We start from the raw sequence: 15,927 nt of genomic DNA, 5'->3' as shown, positions 1-15,927 counted from the left end.
TCCCTCTCTCCCTCCCCTATTCCTCTCTCTCCCACATCCCTCTCTCTCCCCCCTATCCCTCTCTCTCTCTCTCTCTCTCCCCCATCTCCCCCCCCCCCCCCTTCTCTCTCCCAGGTGGCGGTGGTGCGTGAAGGCATGTCCTGGATCGTCCCTGTCCCTCTCCTCTCCCTCCTCACAGCCAAACAACTGGAGCAGATGGTTTGTGGGATGCCAGAGATCAGTGTGGACGTGCTGAAGAAGGTCTCATTACTTTATTACTGTCTTCCGTTTGTTTTCATCTCTTTAATTTCATTGTTTTGCTGTAAAGTGATTTCAATATGCACTGACTGACTGGCTGACTGACTGACTGACTGACTGACTAAGTGATGATTGGCTGACAGACTGACTGACTGACTGACTGACTAAGTGATGATTGGCTGACAGACTGACTGCCTGACTGACTGACTAAGTGATGATTGTCTGACTGACTGACTGACTGACTGACTGACTAAGTGATGATTGTCTGACTGACTGACTGGCTGACTGACTGACTGACTGGCTGACTGACTGACTAAGTGATGATTGTCTGACTGACTGACTGGCTGACTGACTGACTGACTGACTAAGTGATGATTGTCTGACTGACTGACTGCCTGATTGACTAAGTGATGATTGGCTGACTGACTGATTGACTAAGTGATGATTGGCTGACTGACTGACTGCCTGACTGACTGACTAAGTGATGATTGGCTGACTGACTGACTGCCTGCCTGACTGACTAAGTGATGATTGGCTGACTGACTGACTGATTGACTGGCTGATTGACTGCCTGACTGATTGACTGACTGACTGATTGACTGACTGACTGACTGATTGACTAAGTGATGATTGGCTGACTGGCTGATTGATTGACTGATTGATTGACTGACTGATTGACTGACTGATTGACTGACTGATTGTTGTATTGATGTCTGTAATAGTGGCTGTATTAATTACAGGTAGTGTGGTACCATGAGGTAATGGCTGTATTAATTACAGGTAGTGAGGTACCATGAGGTAATGACTGTATTAATTACAGGTAGTGTGGTACCATGAGGTAATGGCTGTATTAATTACAGGTAGTGTGGTACCATGAGGTAATGGCTGTATTAGTGGCTGTATTAATTACAGGTAGTGTGGTACCATGAGGTAATGGCTGTATTAATTACAGGTAGTGTGGTACCATGAGGTAATGGCTGTATTAATTACAGGTAGTGTGGTACCATGAGGTAATGGCTGTATTAATGGCTGTATTAATTACAGGTAGTGAGGTACCATGAGGTAATGGCTGTATTAATTACAGGTAGTGTGGTACCATGAGGTAATGGCTGTATTAATTACAGGTAGTGAGGTACCATGAGGTAATGGCTGTATTAATTACAGGTAGTGTGGTACCATGAGGTAATGGCTGTATTAATTACAGGTAGTGAGGTACCATGAGGTAATGGCTGTATTAATTACAGGTAGTGTGGTACCATGAGGTAATGGCTGTATTAATTACAGGTAGTGTGGTACCATGAGGTAATAGCTGTATTAATTACAGGTAGTGTGGTACCATGAGGTAATGGCTGTATTAATTACAGGTAGTGTGGTACTGTGAGGTAATGGCTGTATTAATTACAGGTAGTGTGGTACCATGAGGTAATAGCTGTATTAATTACAGGTAGTGTGGTACCATGTATTAATGGCTGTATTAATTACAGGTAGTGTGGTACCATGTATTAATGGCTGTATTAATTACAGGTAGTGTGGTACCATGAGGTAATGGCTGTATTAATTACAGGTAGTGTGGTACCATGAGGTAATGGCTGTATTAATTACAGGTAGTGTGGTACCGTGAGGTAATGGCTGTATTAATTACAGGTAGTGTGGTACCATGAGGTAATGGCTGTAATAATTACAGGTAGTGTGGTACCATGAGGTAATGGCTGTATTAATTACAGGTAGTGTGGTACCATGAGGTAATGACTGTATTAATTACAGGTAGTGTGGTACCATGAGGTAATGGCTGTATTAATTACAGGTAGTGTGGTACCATGAGGTAATGACTGTATTAATTACAGGTAGTGTGGTACCATGAGGTAATGACTGTATTAATTACAGGTAGTGTGGTACCATGAGGTAATGGCTGTATTAATTACAGGTAGTGTGGTACCATGAGGTAATGGCTGTATTAATGGCTGTATTAATTACAGGTAGTGTGGTACCATGAGGTAATGGCTGTATTAATTACAGGTAGTGTGGTACCATGAGGTAATGGCTGTATTAATTACAGGTAGTGTGGTACCATGAGGTAATGGCTGTATTAATTACAGGTAGTGTGGTACCATGAGGTAATGGCTGTATTAATGGCTGTATTAATTACAGGTAGTGTGGTACCATGAGGTAATGGCTGTATTAATTACAGGTAGTGTGGTACCATGAGGTAATGGCTGTATTAATTACAGGTAGTGAGGTACCATGAGGTAATGGCTGTATTAATTACAGGTAGTGTGGTACTGTGAGGTAATGGCTGTATTAATTACAGGTAGTGAGGTACCATGAGGTAATGGCTGTATTAATTACAGGTAGTGAGGTACCATGAGGTAATGGCTGTATTAATGGCTGTATTAATTACAGGTAGTGTGGTACCATGAGGTAATGGCTGTATTAATTACAGGTAGTGTGGTACCATGTATTAATGGCTGTATTAATTACAGGTAGTGAGGTACCATGAGGTAATGGCTGTATTAATTACAGGTAGTGAGGTACCATGAGGTAATGGCTGTATTAATTACAGGTAGTGTGGTACCATGAGGTAATGGCTGTAATAATTACAGGTAGTGAGGTACCATGAGGTAATGGCTGTATTAATTACAGGTAGTGTGGTACTGTGAGGTAATGGCTGTATTAATTACAGATAGTGAGGTACCATGAGGTAATGGCTGTATTAATTACAGGTAGTGAGGTACCATGTATTAATGGCTGTATTAATTACAGGTAGTGTGGTACCATGAGGTAATGGCTGTATTAATGGCTGTATTAATTACAGGTAGTGTGGTACTGTGAGGTAATGGCTGTATTAATTACAGATAGTGAGGTACCATGAGGTAATGGCTGTATTAATTACAGGTAGTGAGGTACCATGAGGTAATGGCTGTATTAATTACAGATAGTGAGGTACCATGAGGTAATGGCTGTATTAATTACAGGTAGTGTGGTACCATGAGGTAATGGCTGTATTAATTACAGGTAGTGTGGTACCATGTATTAATGGCTGTATTAATTACAGGTAGTGAGGTACCATGAGGTAATGGCTGTATTAATTACAGGTAGTGTGGTACTGTGAGGTAATGGCTGTATTAATTACAGATAGTGAGGTACCATGAGGTAATGGCTGTATTAATGGCTGTATTAATTACAGGTAGTGTGGTACCATGAGGTAATGGCTGTATTAATTACAGGTAGTGTGGTACCATGAGGTAATGGCTGTATTAATTACAGGTAGTGTGGTACCATGAGGTAATGGCTGTATTAATGGCTGTGTTAATTGCAGGTAGTGAGGTACCATGAGGTAATGGCTGTATTAGTGGCTGTATTAATTACAGGTAGTGTGGTACCATGAGGTAATAGCTGTATTAATTACAGGTAGTGTGGTACCATGAGGTAATGGCTGTATTAATTACAGGTAGTGTGGTACCATGAGGTAATGGCTGTATTAATTACAGGTAGTGTGGTACCATGTATTAATGGCTGTATTAATTACAGGTAGTGAGGTACCATGAGGTAATGGCTGTATTAATTACAGGTAGTGTGGTACCATGAGGTAATGGCTGTATTAATTACAGGTAGTGTGGTACCATGAGGTAATAGCTGTATTAATTACAGGTAGTGTGGTACCATGAGGTAATGGCTGTATTAATTACAGGTAGTGTGGTACCATGAGGTAATGGCTGTATTAATTACAGGTAGTGTGGTACCATGAGGTAATGGCTGTATTAATTACAGGTAGTGTGGTACTGTGAGGTAATGGCTGTATTAATTACAGGTAGTGTGGTACCATGAGGTAATGACTGTATTAATTACAGGTAGTGTGGTACCATGAGGTAATGGCTGTATTAATTACAGGTAGTGTGGTACCATGAGGTAATGGCTGTATTAATTACAGGTAGTGAGGTACCATGAGGTAATGGCTGTATTAATTACAGGTAGTGTGGTACCATGAGGTAATAGCTGTATTAATTACAGGTAGTGTGGTACCATGAGGTAATGGCTGTATTAATTACAGGTAGTGTGGTACCATGAGGTAATGGCTGTATTAATTACAGGTAGTGTGGTACCATGAGGTAATGGCTGTATTAATTACAGGTAGTGTGGTACCATGAGGTAATAGCTGTATTAATTACAGGTAGTGTGGTACCATGAGGTAATGGCTGTATTAATTACAGGTAGTGTGGTACCATGAGGTAATGGCTGTATTAATTACAGGTAGTGTGGTACCATGTATTAATGGCTGTATTAATTACAGGTAGTGTGGTACCATGTATTAATGGCTGTATTAATTACAGGTAGTGTGGTACCATGTATTAATGGCTGTATTAATTACAGGTAGTGTGGTACCATGTATTAATGGCTGTATTAATTACAGGTAGTGTGGTACCATGTATTAATGGCTGTATTAATTACAGGTAGTGTGGTACCATGTATTAATGGCTGTATTAATTACAGGTAGTGTGGTACCATGTATTAATGGCTGTATTAATGGCTGTATTAATTACAGGTAGTGTGGTACCATGTATTAATGGCTGTATTAATTACAGGTAGTGTGGTACCATGAGGTAATGGCTGTATTAATTACAGGTAGTGAGGTACCATGAGGTAATGGCTGTATTAATGGCTGTAATAATTACAGGTAGTGTGGTACCATGAGGTAATGGCTGTATTAATTACAGGTAGTGTGGTACTGTGAGGTAATGGCTGTATTAATTACAGGTAGTGTGGTACCATGAGGTAATGGCTGTATTAATTACAGGTAGTGTGGTACCATGAGGTAATGGCTGTAATAATTACAGGTAGTGTGGTACCATGTATTAATGGCTGTATTAATTACAGGTAGTGTGGTACCATGAGGTAATGGCTGTATTAATTACAGGTAGTGAGGTACCATGAGGTAATGGCTGTATTAATTACAGGTAGTGTGGTACCATGAGGTAATGGCTGTATTAATTACAGGTAGTGTGGTACCATGTATTAATGGCTGTATTAATTACAGGTAGTGTGGTACCATGAGGTAATGGCTGTATTAATTACAGGTAGTGTGGTACCATGAGGTAATGGCTGTATTAATTACAGGTAGTGTGGTACCATGAGGTAATGGCTGTATTAATTACAGATAGTGAGGTACCATGAGGTAATGGCTGTATTAATTACAGGTAGTGAGGTACCATGAGGTAATGGCTGTATTAATGGCTGTATTAATTACAGGTGGTGTGGTACCATGAGGTAATGGCTGTATTATTTCCAGGTAGTGAGGTACCGTGAGGTAATGTCTGTGTTATTTCCAGGTTGTGAGGTACCGTGAGGTAGAAGAGCATCACACTCAGGTCCAGTGGTTCTGGCAAACCCTAGAGGACTTCTCCAACGAGGAGAGGGTTCTGTTCATGCGCTTCGTCTCGGGACGGTCCAGGCTGCCCGCCAACACAGCTGACATCTCCCAGAGGTTCCAGATCATGAAGGTGGACAGGGTAAGACAACCGCCGCTGCCAACACACACACACACACACACACACACACACACACATACCAACACACACACACACACACAAACCCTGATCAGGGGTCGACATCAGCTGTTGGCCAGACTAGACATGCTTAGGGCTGATCTTATTATTCTATACAGACAGTGTTTGTCTCATCCTGTGTCTGTCTGTATTATTCTACACAGACAGTGTTTGTCTCATCCTTTGTCTGTCTGTCTGTATTATTCTACACAGACAGTGTTTGTCTCATCCTTTGTCTGTCTGTCTGTATTATTCTACACAGACAGTGTTTTTCTCATCCTGTGTCTGTCTGTCTGTATTATTCTATACAGACAGTGTTTGTGTTCCCCCAGTCTAAATGCCAGTGTGTGTTTCCCCAGTCTAAATGCCAGTGTGTGTTTCCCCAGTCTAAATGCCAGTGTGTGTTCCCCCAGTCTAAATGCCAGTGTGTGTTCCCCCTGTCTAAATGCCAGTGTGTGTTCCCCCAGTCTAAATGCCAGTGTGTGTTTCCCCAGTCTAAATGCCAGTGTGTGTTCCCCCAGTCTAAATGCCAGTGTGTGTTCCCCCAGTCTAAATGCCAGTGTGTGTTCCCCCAGTCTAAATGCCAGTGTGTGTTCCCCCAGGCTAAATGCCAGTGTGTGTTCCCCCAGTCTAAATGCCAGTGTGTGTTCCCCCAGTATAAATGCCAGTGTGTGTTCCCCCAGTATAAATGCCAGTGTGTGTTCCCCCAGTCTAAATGCCAGTGTGTGTTCCCCCAGTCTAAATGCCAGTGTGTGTTCCCCCAGGCTAAATGCCAGTGTGTGTTCCCCCAGTATAAATGCCAGTGTGTGTTCCCCCAGTCTAAATGCCAGTGTGTGTTCCCCCAGGCTAAATGCCAGTGTGTGTTCCCCCAGTCTAAATGCCAGTGTGTGTTCCCCCAGTCTAAATGCCAGTGTGTGTTCCCCCAGTCTAAATGCCAGTGTGTGTTCCCCCAGTCTAAATGCCAGTGTGTGTTCCCCCAGTCTAAATGCCAGTGTGTGTTCCCCCAGTCTAAATGCCAGTGTGTGTTCCCCCAGTCTAAATGCCAGTGTGTGTTCCCCCAGTATAAATGCCAGTGTGTGTTCCCCCAGTCTAAATGCCAGTGTGTGTTTCCCCAGTCTAAATGCCAGTGTGTGTTCCCCCAGGCTAAATGCCAGTGTGTGTTCCCCCAGTCTAAATGCCAGTGTGTGTTCCCCCAGTATAAATGCCAGTGTGTGTTCCCCCAGTCTAAATGCCAGTGTGTGTTCCCCCAGGCTAAATGCCAGTGTGTGTTCCCCCAGTCTAAATGCCAGTGTGTGTTCCCCCAGGCTAAATGCCAGTGTGTGTTCCCCCAGTCTAAATGCCAGTGTGTGTTCCCCCAGGCTAAAGGCCAATGCATTTCTCTGCCAATAGAAGAACAGCTCAAAGACAGAACTACACACATTTAAATGGAGAAGATGCATACATTACAAGATAATGTTAATGATGTAATGAACACCTCTCTCTCTCTCTGTTCCCCCACCTCTCTCTCTACCTCTTTCCCCACCTCTCTCTCTACCTCTTTCCCCACCTCTCTCTCTACCTCTTTCCCCACCTCTCTCTCTACCTCTTCCCCCACCTCTCTCTCTACCTCTTCCCCCACCTCTCTCTCTACCTCTTCCCCCACCTCTCTGTCTCCCCCCTCTCTCGCTCTCTCTGCCCCCCTCCCCCCCTGTCTCTCTCTGCCCCCCCTCTCTCTCTCTCTGCCCCCCACCCCCCTCTCCTCCCCCCCTCCCCCCTGTCTCTCTCTGCCACCCGTCTCTCTCTGTCCCCCCCCCCGTCTCTCTCTGCCCCCCCCCTCTCTCTCTGCCCCCTCTTCCCCCCCGTCTCTCTCCCCCCCACCTCTCTCTCTACCTCTTTCCCCACCTCTCTCTCTACCTCTTTCCCCACCTCTCTCTCTCTGTTCCCCCACCTCTCTCTCTACCTCTTTCCCCACCTCTCTCTCTACCTCTTTCCCCACCTCTCTCTCTCTGTTCCCCCACCTCTCTCTCTACCTCTTCCCCCACCTCTCTCTCTACCTCTTTCCCCACCTCTCTGTCTCTGTTCCCCCACCTCTCTCTCTACCTCTTTCCCCACCTCTCTCTCTCTGTTCCCCCACCTCTCTCTCTACCTCTTTCCCCACCTCTCTCTCTACCTCTTTCCCCACCTCTCTCTCTACCTCTTCCCCCACCTCTCTCTCTACCTCTTCCCCCACCTCTCTCTCTACCTCTTTCCCCACCTCTCTCTCTACCTCTTTCCCCACCTCTCTCTCTACCTCTTTCCCCACCTCTCTCTCTACTTCTTTCCCCACCTCTCTCTCTACCTCTTTCCCCACCTCTCTCTCTACCTCTTCCCCCACCTCTCTGTCTCCCCCCTCTCTCTCTCTCTCTGCCCCCCCTCCCCCCTGTCTCTCTCTCTGCCCCCCCACCCCCCTCTCCTCCCCCCCTCCCCCCGTCTCTCTCTGCCCCCCGTCTCTCTCTGTCCCCCCCCCCGTCTCTATCTGCCCCCTCTCTCTCTGCCCCCCTCTCCCCCCCGTCTCTCTCTGCCCCCCCACCCCCCTCTCCTCCCCCCTCCCCCCTGTCTCTCTCTGCCCCCCGTCTCTCTCTGTCCCCCCCCGTCTCTCTCTGCCCCCCCCCTCTCTCTCTGCCCCCCTCTTCCCCCCCGTCTCTCTCCCCCCCCCCACCTCTCTCTCTACCTCTTTCCCCACCTCTCTCTCTACCTCTTTCCCCACCTCTCTCTCTCTGTTCCCCCACCTCTCTCTCTACCTCTTTCCCCACCTCTCTCTCTACCTCTTTCCCCACCTCTCTCTCTCTGTTCCCCCACCTCTCTCTCTACCTCTTTCCCCACCTCTCTCTCTACCTCTTTCCCCACCTCTCTCTCTCTGTTCCCCCACCTCTCTCTCTACCTCTTTCCCCACCTCTCTCTCTACCTCTTCCCCCACCTCCTTCTCTACCTCTTCCCCCACCTCTCTCTCTACCTCTTTCCCCACCTCTCTCTCTACCTCTTTCCCCACCTCTCTCTCTACCTCTTTCCCCACCTCTCTCTCTACTTCTTTCCCCACCTCTCTCTCTACCTCTTTCCCCACCTCTCTCTCTACCTCTTCCCCCACCTCTCTCTCTACCTCTTCCCCCACCTCTCTGTCTCCCCCCTCTCTCTCTCTCTCTGCCCCCCCTCCCCCCTGTCTCTCTCTCTGCCCCCCCACCCCCCTCTCCTCCCCCCCTCCCCCCTGTCTCTCTCTGCCCCCCGTCTCTCTCTGTCCCCCCCCGTCTCTATCTGCCCCCTCTCTCTCTGCCCCCCTCTCCCCCCCGTCTCTCTCTGCCCCCCCACCCCCCTCTCCTCCCCCCCTCCCCCCTGTCTCTCTCTGCCCCCCGTCTCTCTCTGTCCCCCCCTCTCTCTCTCTGTCCCCCCCCCTGTCTCTCTCTGCCCCCCCCTCTCTCTCTGCCTCTCTACCTCTCCCCCCCCCCCCCCCCCCCCATACAGCCCTATGACAGCCTGCCGACCTCCCAGACCTGTTTCTTCCAGCTACGTCTGCCTCCTTACTCCAGCCAGACGGTGATGGCAGAGAGACTCCGCTACGCCATCAACAACTGTCGCTCCATCGACATGGACAACTACATGTTGTCACGCAACGTAGACAACGCCGAGGGCTCGGACACGGACTACTGACCAACCACAGTCTGCCCAGACCAGATGCACCGTTACCACACACACACACACACACACACACACACACACACACACACACACACACACACACACACGCAACGTAGACAACGCTGAGGGCTCGGACACCGACTACTGACCAACCACAGTCTGCCCAGACCAGATGCACCCTCACCACACACACACACACACAACGAGACCCAGGAAAGACCGGGCCTGGATGGAATATAGACTGTCCTCTCCTCTCACAGACCCTCACCACACACACACACACACACACACAACGTAGACCCAGGAAAGACCGGGCCTGGATGGAATATAGACTGTCCTCTCCTCTCACAGACCCTCACCACACACACACACACACACACACACACACAACGTAGACCCAGGAAAGACCGGGCCTGGATGGAATATAGACTGTCTTCTCACAGAGCGGCACACAGCAGAAACCCAGAAGGACGCCATCTTCTTCGTTGCCCGTTATCAACGTTACAGTAGGAAGTCCCAGAGCAGCAACAACAGAGTGTTCATTAACCTGTACGGGAAAAGGCCCGGGTCACTTTTAAACACGCCATTATATTCCATGTTTCTCAACACATAAGACATAATGGATGGATTTGATTCAATGTTTTTATTTTTCACCGAATGGGGTTTTATTTAGTAATGTTTTTTTGTTTTTTTTTAAAGCAAATTTTAAAAACCAAGAAGCAGTTCATTGAGTATTATTATTATTATTATTATTATTATTTTGGTTTTTTTTTTTAATCGCTTCATTTCTTTCAGGGTTTTCTTTTTAGCATGGAGGTATGTTTATTCAGCCGTTGGTAAAATGTGTATAAGAGTGTTCATTCACCCCAAGTGAAGAAGAACATTTTTAAAAAATGATGTTGTACAATTGTGTATAATGTTTCATTAGGAAAAATGTTTTACATTAAATATCCATATTTATTTTTGTTTTCATTTTTTTTAAATTGCCAATGCTGGGTTTCCTAAAGCCGGAACAAAGAAGAACCTCAATAAAATGCTTCAGAACAGACTTGAGTTTATTCTGTGATCAATAGCGGGGTCTTGGAAGTGGTCGGTTTAGAGATGAAACCAACGTGAAATCAGAATATTATATCATTATAATACAAAACGTTAATGGAGAAACACTTTGTTTCGCAGAAAACAAATATCATCACATTTATTTTTTTATTATAGTATTAAAAAAAACGTCACAAAAGGCCACCTTTTAGGGAGGTTAAAGTAAATCAACCTTGGAACATTGTCCCCCCAAAAATATATTTACACAACAAACAAACAAACAAACAAAACACTCCTTCCCATCGTTTGAGTCAGAAGACATTGTTCAACAATGTGTATGTCGTTTACACATGAGCCAGTTTAGAATCAGATGTTGTTGTTTACGTCACGTGGTATCTGGTGTCAGATGTTGTTGTTTACGTCACATGGTATCTGGTGTCAGAAATCGTTGTTTACGTCACATGGTATCTGGTGTCAGATATTGTTGTTTACATCACATAGTATCTAGTATCTGGTGTCAGATATTGTTGTTTACATCACATAGTATCTAGTATCTGGTGTCAGATATTGTTGTTTACATCACATAGTATCTAGTATCTGGTGTCGGATATTGTTGTTTACATCACATGGTATCTAGTATCTGGTGTCAGATATTGTTGTTTGCATCACATGGTATCTAGTATCTGGTGTCAGATAATGTTGTTTACATCACATGATATCTAGTATCTGGTGTCAGATATTGTTGTTTACATGGTATCTAGTATCTGGTGTGAAATCAGATATTGTTGTTTACATCACATGGTATCTGGTGTCAGATATTGTTGTTTACATCACATGGTATCTGGTGTCAGATATTGTTGTTTACATCACATGTTATCTAGTATCTGGTGTCAGATATTGTTTTTTACATCACATGGTATCTAGTATCTGGTGTCAGATATTGTTGTTTACATCAAATAGTATTTAGTATCTGGTGTCAGATATTGTTGTTTACATCACATGGTATCTGGTGTCAGATATTGTTTACATCACATGGTATCTGGTGTCAGATATGATTCCCACATTGATTGCATCCCAAATGGCACCATTGGGGACCCAGCCATTATCTGGTGTGTAGAAGGATTGTCAGAGATAATGGTTAACTGGATAGAACAGGAAATGGCTGGTAGGACGGACTGGGGCTGTTATATTGTCCCTCACTCTGTAGCTAAGGCTCTCTATGGAAGACTGTCTCTCTCTCTCTGTCTGTCTCTGTCTTCATAGTCTGTCACTCTCTCTCTGTCTGCATAGTCTCTCTGTCTCTCTCTGTCTTCATAGTCTGTCTCTCTCTCTCTGTCTTCATAGTCTGTCTCTCTCTCTGTCTTCATAGTCTCTCTGTCACTCTGTCTGTCTGTCTCTCTCTCTGTCTTCATAGTCTCTCTGTCTCTCTCTGTCTTCATAGTCTGTCTCTCTCTCCATCTCTCTCAGTTCACCACATTACAGCCCAAGTGAAATGCTTGACAGGCACTGTCTGTCTGTCTGTCTGCCGGTGACCAGATAAATCTTCTCTTGGTGTAGTTCAAGGTCTCCACAGTGACCCTTGGCATGTCACACAGGAGGAGCAGGGAGTCGTGTCAGGGCCAAGCTGATAGGTGGAATGGCTGACGTCAGGTTGTCTCGTTGTTGTTGTTGTTGTTGTTGTTGATCCTATCTATGGTCCAACGTGGACATGGTGTCAACATGAGGTCGCGCTATTGTGTCAACTAACAAAAACAAGTGGACTGAATGAAGGAAGAGTCCAACTGTCAGAGCTGAGTGAGTGGTTAGTTACCTTTCAATGGGATACTCCTCTACCAGGATGGATATCAGGGGGCCATTTGGGATCTAATCACATTCTGTCAGCTGTCGGAATAACGAGAGCCCATATCCCAGTATTCCTGTTATTGTTCCTGTTATTATTCCTGCTTTTAAGACCCTTCTTGTTCCCAGATGGGAAACCAGGCTATCCAGTCCAACCATTTATCCATCTGATCACCCTCAACTTCCTCAGGCCAGATAAGTTCAACGTCCTCAGGCCAGATAAGTCCAACTTCCTCAGGCCAGATAAGTCCAACTCAACTTTCTCAGTCCAGATAAGTCCAACTCAACTTCCTCAGTCCAGATAAGTCCAACTCAACTTCTTCAGGCCAGATAAGTCCAACTTCCTCAGGCCAGATAAGTCCAACTTCCTCAGGCCAGATAAGTCCAACTTCCTCAGGCCAGATAAGTCCCAACTTCCTCAGGCCAGATAAGTCCCAACTTCCTCAGGCCAGATAAGTCCAACTTCCTCAGGCCAGATAAGTCCCAACTTCCTCAGGCCAGATAAGTCCCAACTTCCTCAGGCCAGATAAGTCCAACTTCCTCAGTCCAGATAAGTCCAACTTCCTCAGTCCAGATAAGTCCAACTCAACTTCCTCAGGCCAGATAAGTCCAACTCAACTTCCTCAGGCCAGATAAGTCCAACTCAACTTCCCTAGTCCAGATAAGTCCAACTTCCTCAGTCCAGATAAGTCCAACTCAACTACCTCAGTCCAGATAAGTCCAACTCAACTACCTCAGTCCAGATAAGTCCAACTCAACTTCCTCAGTCCAGATAAGTCCAACTCAACTTCCTCAGTCCAGATAAGTCCAACTCAACTTCCTCAGTCCAGATAAGTCCAACTTCCTCAGTCCAGATAAGTCCAACTCAACTACCTCAGTCCAGATAAGTCCAACTCAACTACCTCAGTCCAGATAAGTACAACTCAACTACCTCAGTCCAGATAAGTCCAAATCAACTCCCTCAGTCCAGATAAGTCCAACTCAACTCCCTCAGTCCAGATAAGTCCAACTCAACTTCCTCAGTCCAGATAAGTCCAACTCAACTCCCTCAGTCCAGATAAGTCCAACTCAACTCCCTCAGTCCAGATAAGTCCAACTCAACTCCCTCAGTCCAGATAAGTCCAACTCAACTTCCTCAGTCCAGATAAGTCCAACTCAACTCCCTCAGTCCAGATAAGTCCAACTCAACTCCCTCAGTCCAGATAAGTCCAACTCAACTCCCTCAGTCCAGATAAGTCCAACTCAACTCCCTCAGTCCAGATAAGTCCAACTCAACTACCTCAGTCCAGATAAGTACAACTCAACTACCTCAGTCCAGATAAGTCCAACTCAACTCCCTCAGTCCAGATAAGTCCAACTCAACTCCCTCAGTCCAGATAAGTCCAACTCAACTACCTCAGTCCAGATAAGTCCAACTCAACTACCTCAGTCCAGATAAGTACAACTCAACTACCTCAGTCCAGATAAGTACAACTCAACTACCTCAGTCCAGATAAGTCCAACTCAACTCCCTCAGTCCAGATAAGTCCAACTCAACTCCCTCAGTCAGATAAGTCCAACTCAACTCCCTCAGTCCAGATAAGTCCAACTCAACTCCCTCAGTCCAGATAAGTCCAACTCAACTCCCTCAGTCCAGATAAGTCCAACTCAACTGCACCAAATGAAAGTGATGGAGACGTGTTTCTCTCCTTTACCCAAGACCCTTTCTGTTTTACACCTCTCTCTCTCTGTCTGTCCTCAAGATAACAAACAAAACCAAGGTTAGTTTTGTTTATGTCTCCTCTCCTCCATGTCTCTGTGTCTTACTGCAGATCTATAATATGTCTCCTCCATGTCTCTGTGTCTTACTGCAGGTCCATAATATGTCTCCTCCATGTCTCTGTGTCTTACTGCAGGTCTATAATATGTCTCCTCTCCTCCATGTCTCAGTGTCTTACTGCAGGTCTATAATATGTCTCCTCTCCTCCATGTCTCTGTGTCTTACTGCAGGTCTATAATATGTCTCCTCTCCTCCATGTCTCAGTGTCTTACTGCAGGTCTATAATATGTCTCCTCCATGTCTCTGTGTCTTACTGCAGGTCTATAATATGTCTCTTCTCCTCCATGTCTCTGTGTCTTACTGCAGGTCTATAATATGTCTCCTCTCCTCCATGTCTCAGTGTCTTACTGCAGGTCTATAATATGTCTCCTCCATGTCTCTGTGTCTAACTGCAGGTCTATAATATGTCTCCTCTCCTCCATGTCTCAGTGTCTTACTGCAGGTCTATAATATGTCTCCTCCATGTCTCTGTGTCTAGCTGCAGGTCTATAATATGTCTCCTCTCCTCCATTTCTCAGTGTCTTACTGCAGGTCTATAATATGTCTCCTCCATGTCTCAGTGTCTTACTGCAGGTCTATAATATGTATCCTCTCCTCCATGTCTCTGTGTCTTACTGCAGATCTATAATATGTCTCCTCCATGTCTCTGTGTCTTACTGCAGGTCTATAATATGTCTCCTCCATGTCTCTGTGTCTTACTGCAGGTCTATAATATGTCTCCTCTCCTCCATGTCTCAGTGTCTTACTGCAGGTCTAGAATATGTCTCCTCTCCTCCATGTCTCTGTGTCTTACTGCAGGTCTATAATATGTCTCCTCTCCTCCATGTCTCAGTGTCTTACTGCAGGTCTATAATATGTCTCCTCCATGTCTCTGTGTCTTACTGCAGGTCTATAATATGTCTCCTCTCCTCCATGTCTCTGTGTCTTACTGCAGGTCTATAATATGTCTCCTCTCCTCCATGTCTCACTGTCTTACTGCAGGTCTATAATATGTCTCCTCCATGTCTCTGTGTCTAACTGCAGGTCTATAATATGTCTCCTCTCCTCCATGTCTCAGTGTCTTACTGCAGGTCTATAATATGTCTCCTCCATGTCTCTGTGTCTAGCTGCAGGTCTATAATATGTCTCCTCTCCTCCATTTCTCAGTGTCTTACTGCAGGTCTATAATATGTCTCCTCCATGTCTCAGTGTCTTACTGCAGGTCTATAATATGTATCCTCTCCTCCATGTCTCTGTGTCTTACTGCAGATCTATAATATGTCTCCTCCATGTCTCTGTGTCTTACTGCAGGTCTATAATATGTCTCCTCCATGTCTCTGTGTCTTACTGCAGGTCTATAATATGTCTCCTCTCCTCCATGTCTCAGTGTCTTACTGCAGGTCTAGAATATGTCTCCTCTCCTCCATGTCTCTGTGTCTTACTGCAGGTCTATAATATGTCTCCTCTCCTCCATGTCTCAGTGTCTTACTGCAGGTCTATAATATGTCTCCTCCATGTCTCTGTGTCTTACTGCAGGTCTATAATATGTCTCCTCTCCTCCATGTCTATGTGTCTTACTGCAGGTCTATAATATGTCTCCTCTCCTCCATGTCTCAGTGTCTTACTGCAGGTCTATAATATGTCTCCTCCATGTCTCTGTGTCTAACTGCAGGTCTATAATATGTCTCCTCTCCTCCATGTCTCAGTGTTTTACTGCAGGTCTATAATATGTCTCCTCCATGTCTCTGTGTCTAACTGCAGGTCTATAATATGTCTCCTCTCCTCCATGTCTCAGTGTCTTACTGCAGGTCTATAATATGTCTCCTCCAT

At 45.4% G+C, this 15,927-nt stretch overlaps 1 protein-coding gene and 2 long non-coding RNA genes across 3 annotated transcripts in view; 2 read left to right on the top strand and 1 right to left on the bottom strand.

Annotated features, from left to right (window-relative positions):
• LOC110527031 (probable E3 ubiquitin-protein ligase HERC1) overlaps positions 1–10,473 on the top strand; it is a 241,573-nt gene extending 231,100 nt beyond the window's left edge. The window contains exons 82-84 of the mRNA XM_036964527.1: positions 115–240; positions 5,562–5,741; positions 9,252–10,473. Coding sequence (XP_036820422.1) covers positions 115–240; positions 5,562–5,741; positions 9,252–9,437 — 492 coding nt within the window. The 3' untranslated portion in view covers positions 9,438–10,473. The remainder of the gene's footprint in view (positions 1–114; positions 241–5,561; positions 5,742–9,251) is intronic.
• LOC118944554 lies at positions 1,214–3,044 on the top strand. Its single transcript, XR_005039910.1, has 3 exons — positions 1,214–1,281; positions 2,798–2,855; positions 3,016–3,044. It is a non-coding gene; the product is annotated as an uncharacterized LOC118944554 (long non-coding RNA).
• Positions 10,380–14,166, bottom strand: LOC118944551. The gene is made up of 2 exons (XR_005039906.1): positions 13,033–14,166; positions 10,380–12,839 (listed from the first exon to the last, which is right to left on the bottom strand). It is a non-coding gene; the product is annotated as an uncharacterized LOC118944551 (long non-coding RNA).
• Positions 14,167–15,927: the final 1,761 nt, after the last annotated feature.

Source organism: Oncorhynchus mykiss, chromosome 26 (genome assembly GCF_013265735.2).
Source record: "Oncorhynchus mykiss isolate Arlee chromosome 26, USDA_OmykA_1.1, whole genome shotgun sequence".
NCBI lineage: Eukaryota > Metazoa > Chordata > Actinopteri > Salmoniformes > Salmonidae > Oncorhynchus > Oncorhynchus mykiss.
This window is presented reverse-complemented; position numbering and strand designations above follow the sequence as displayed.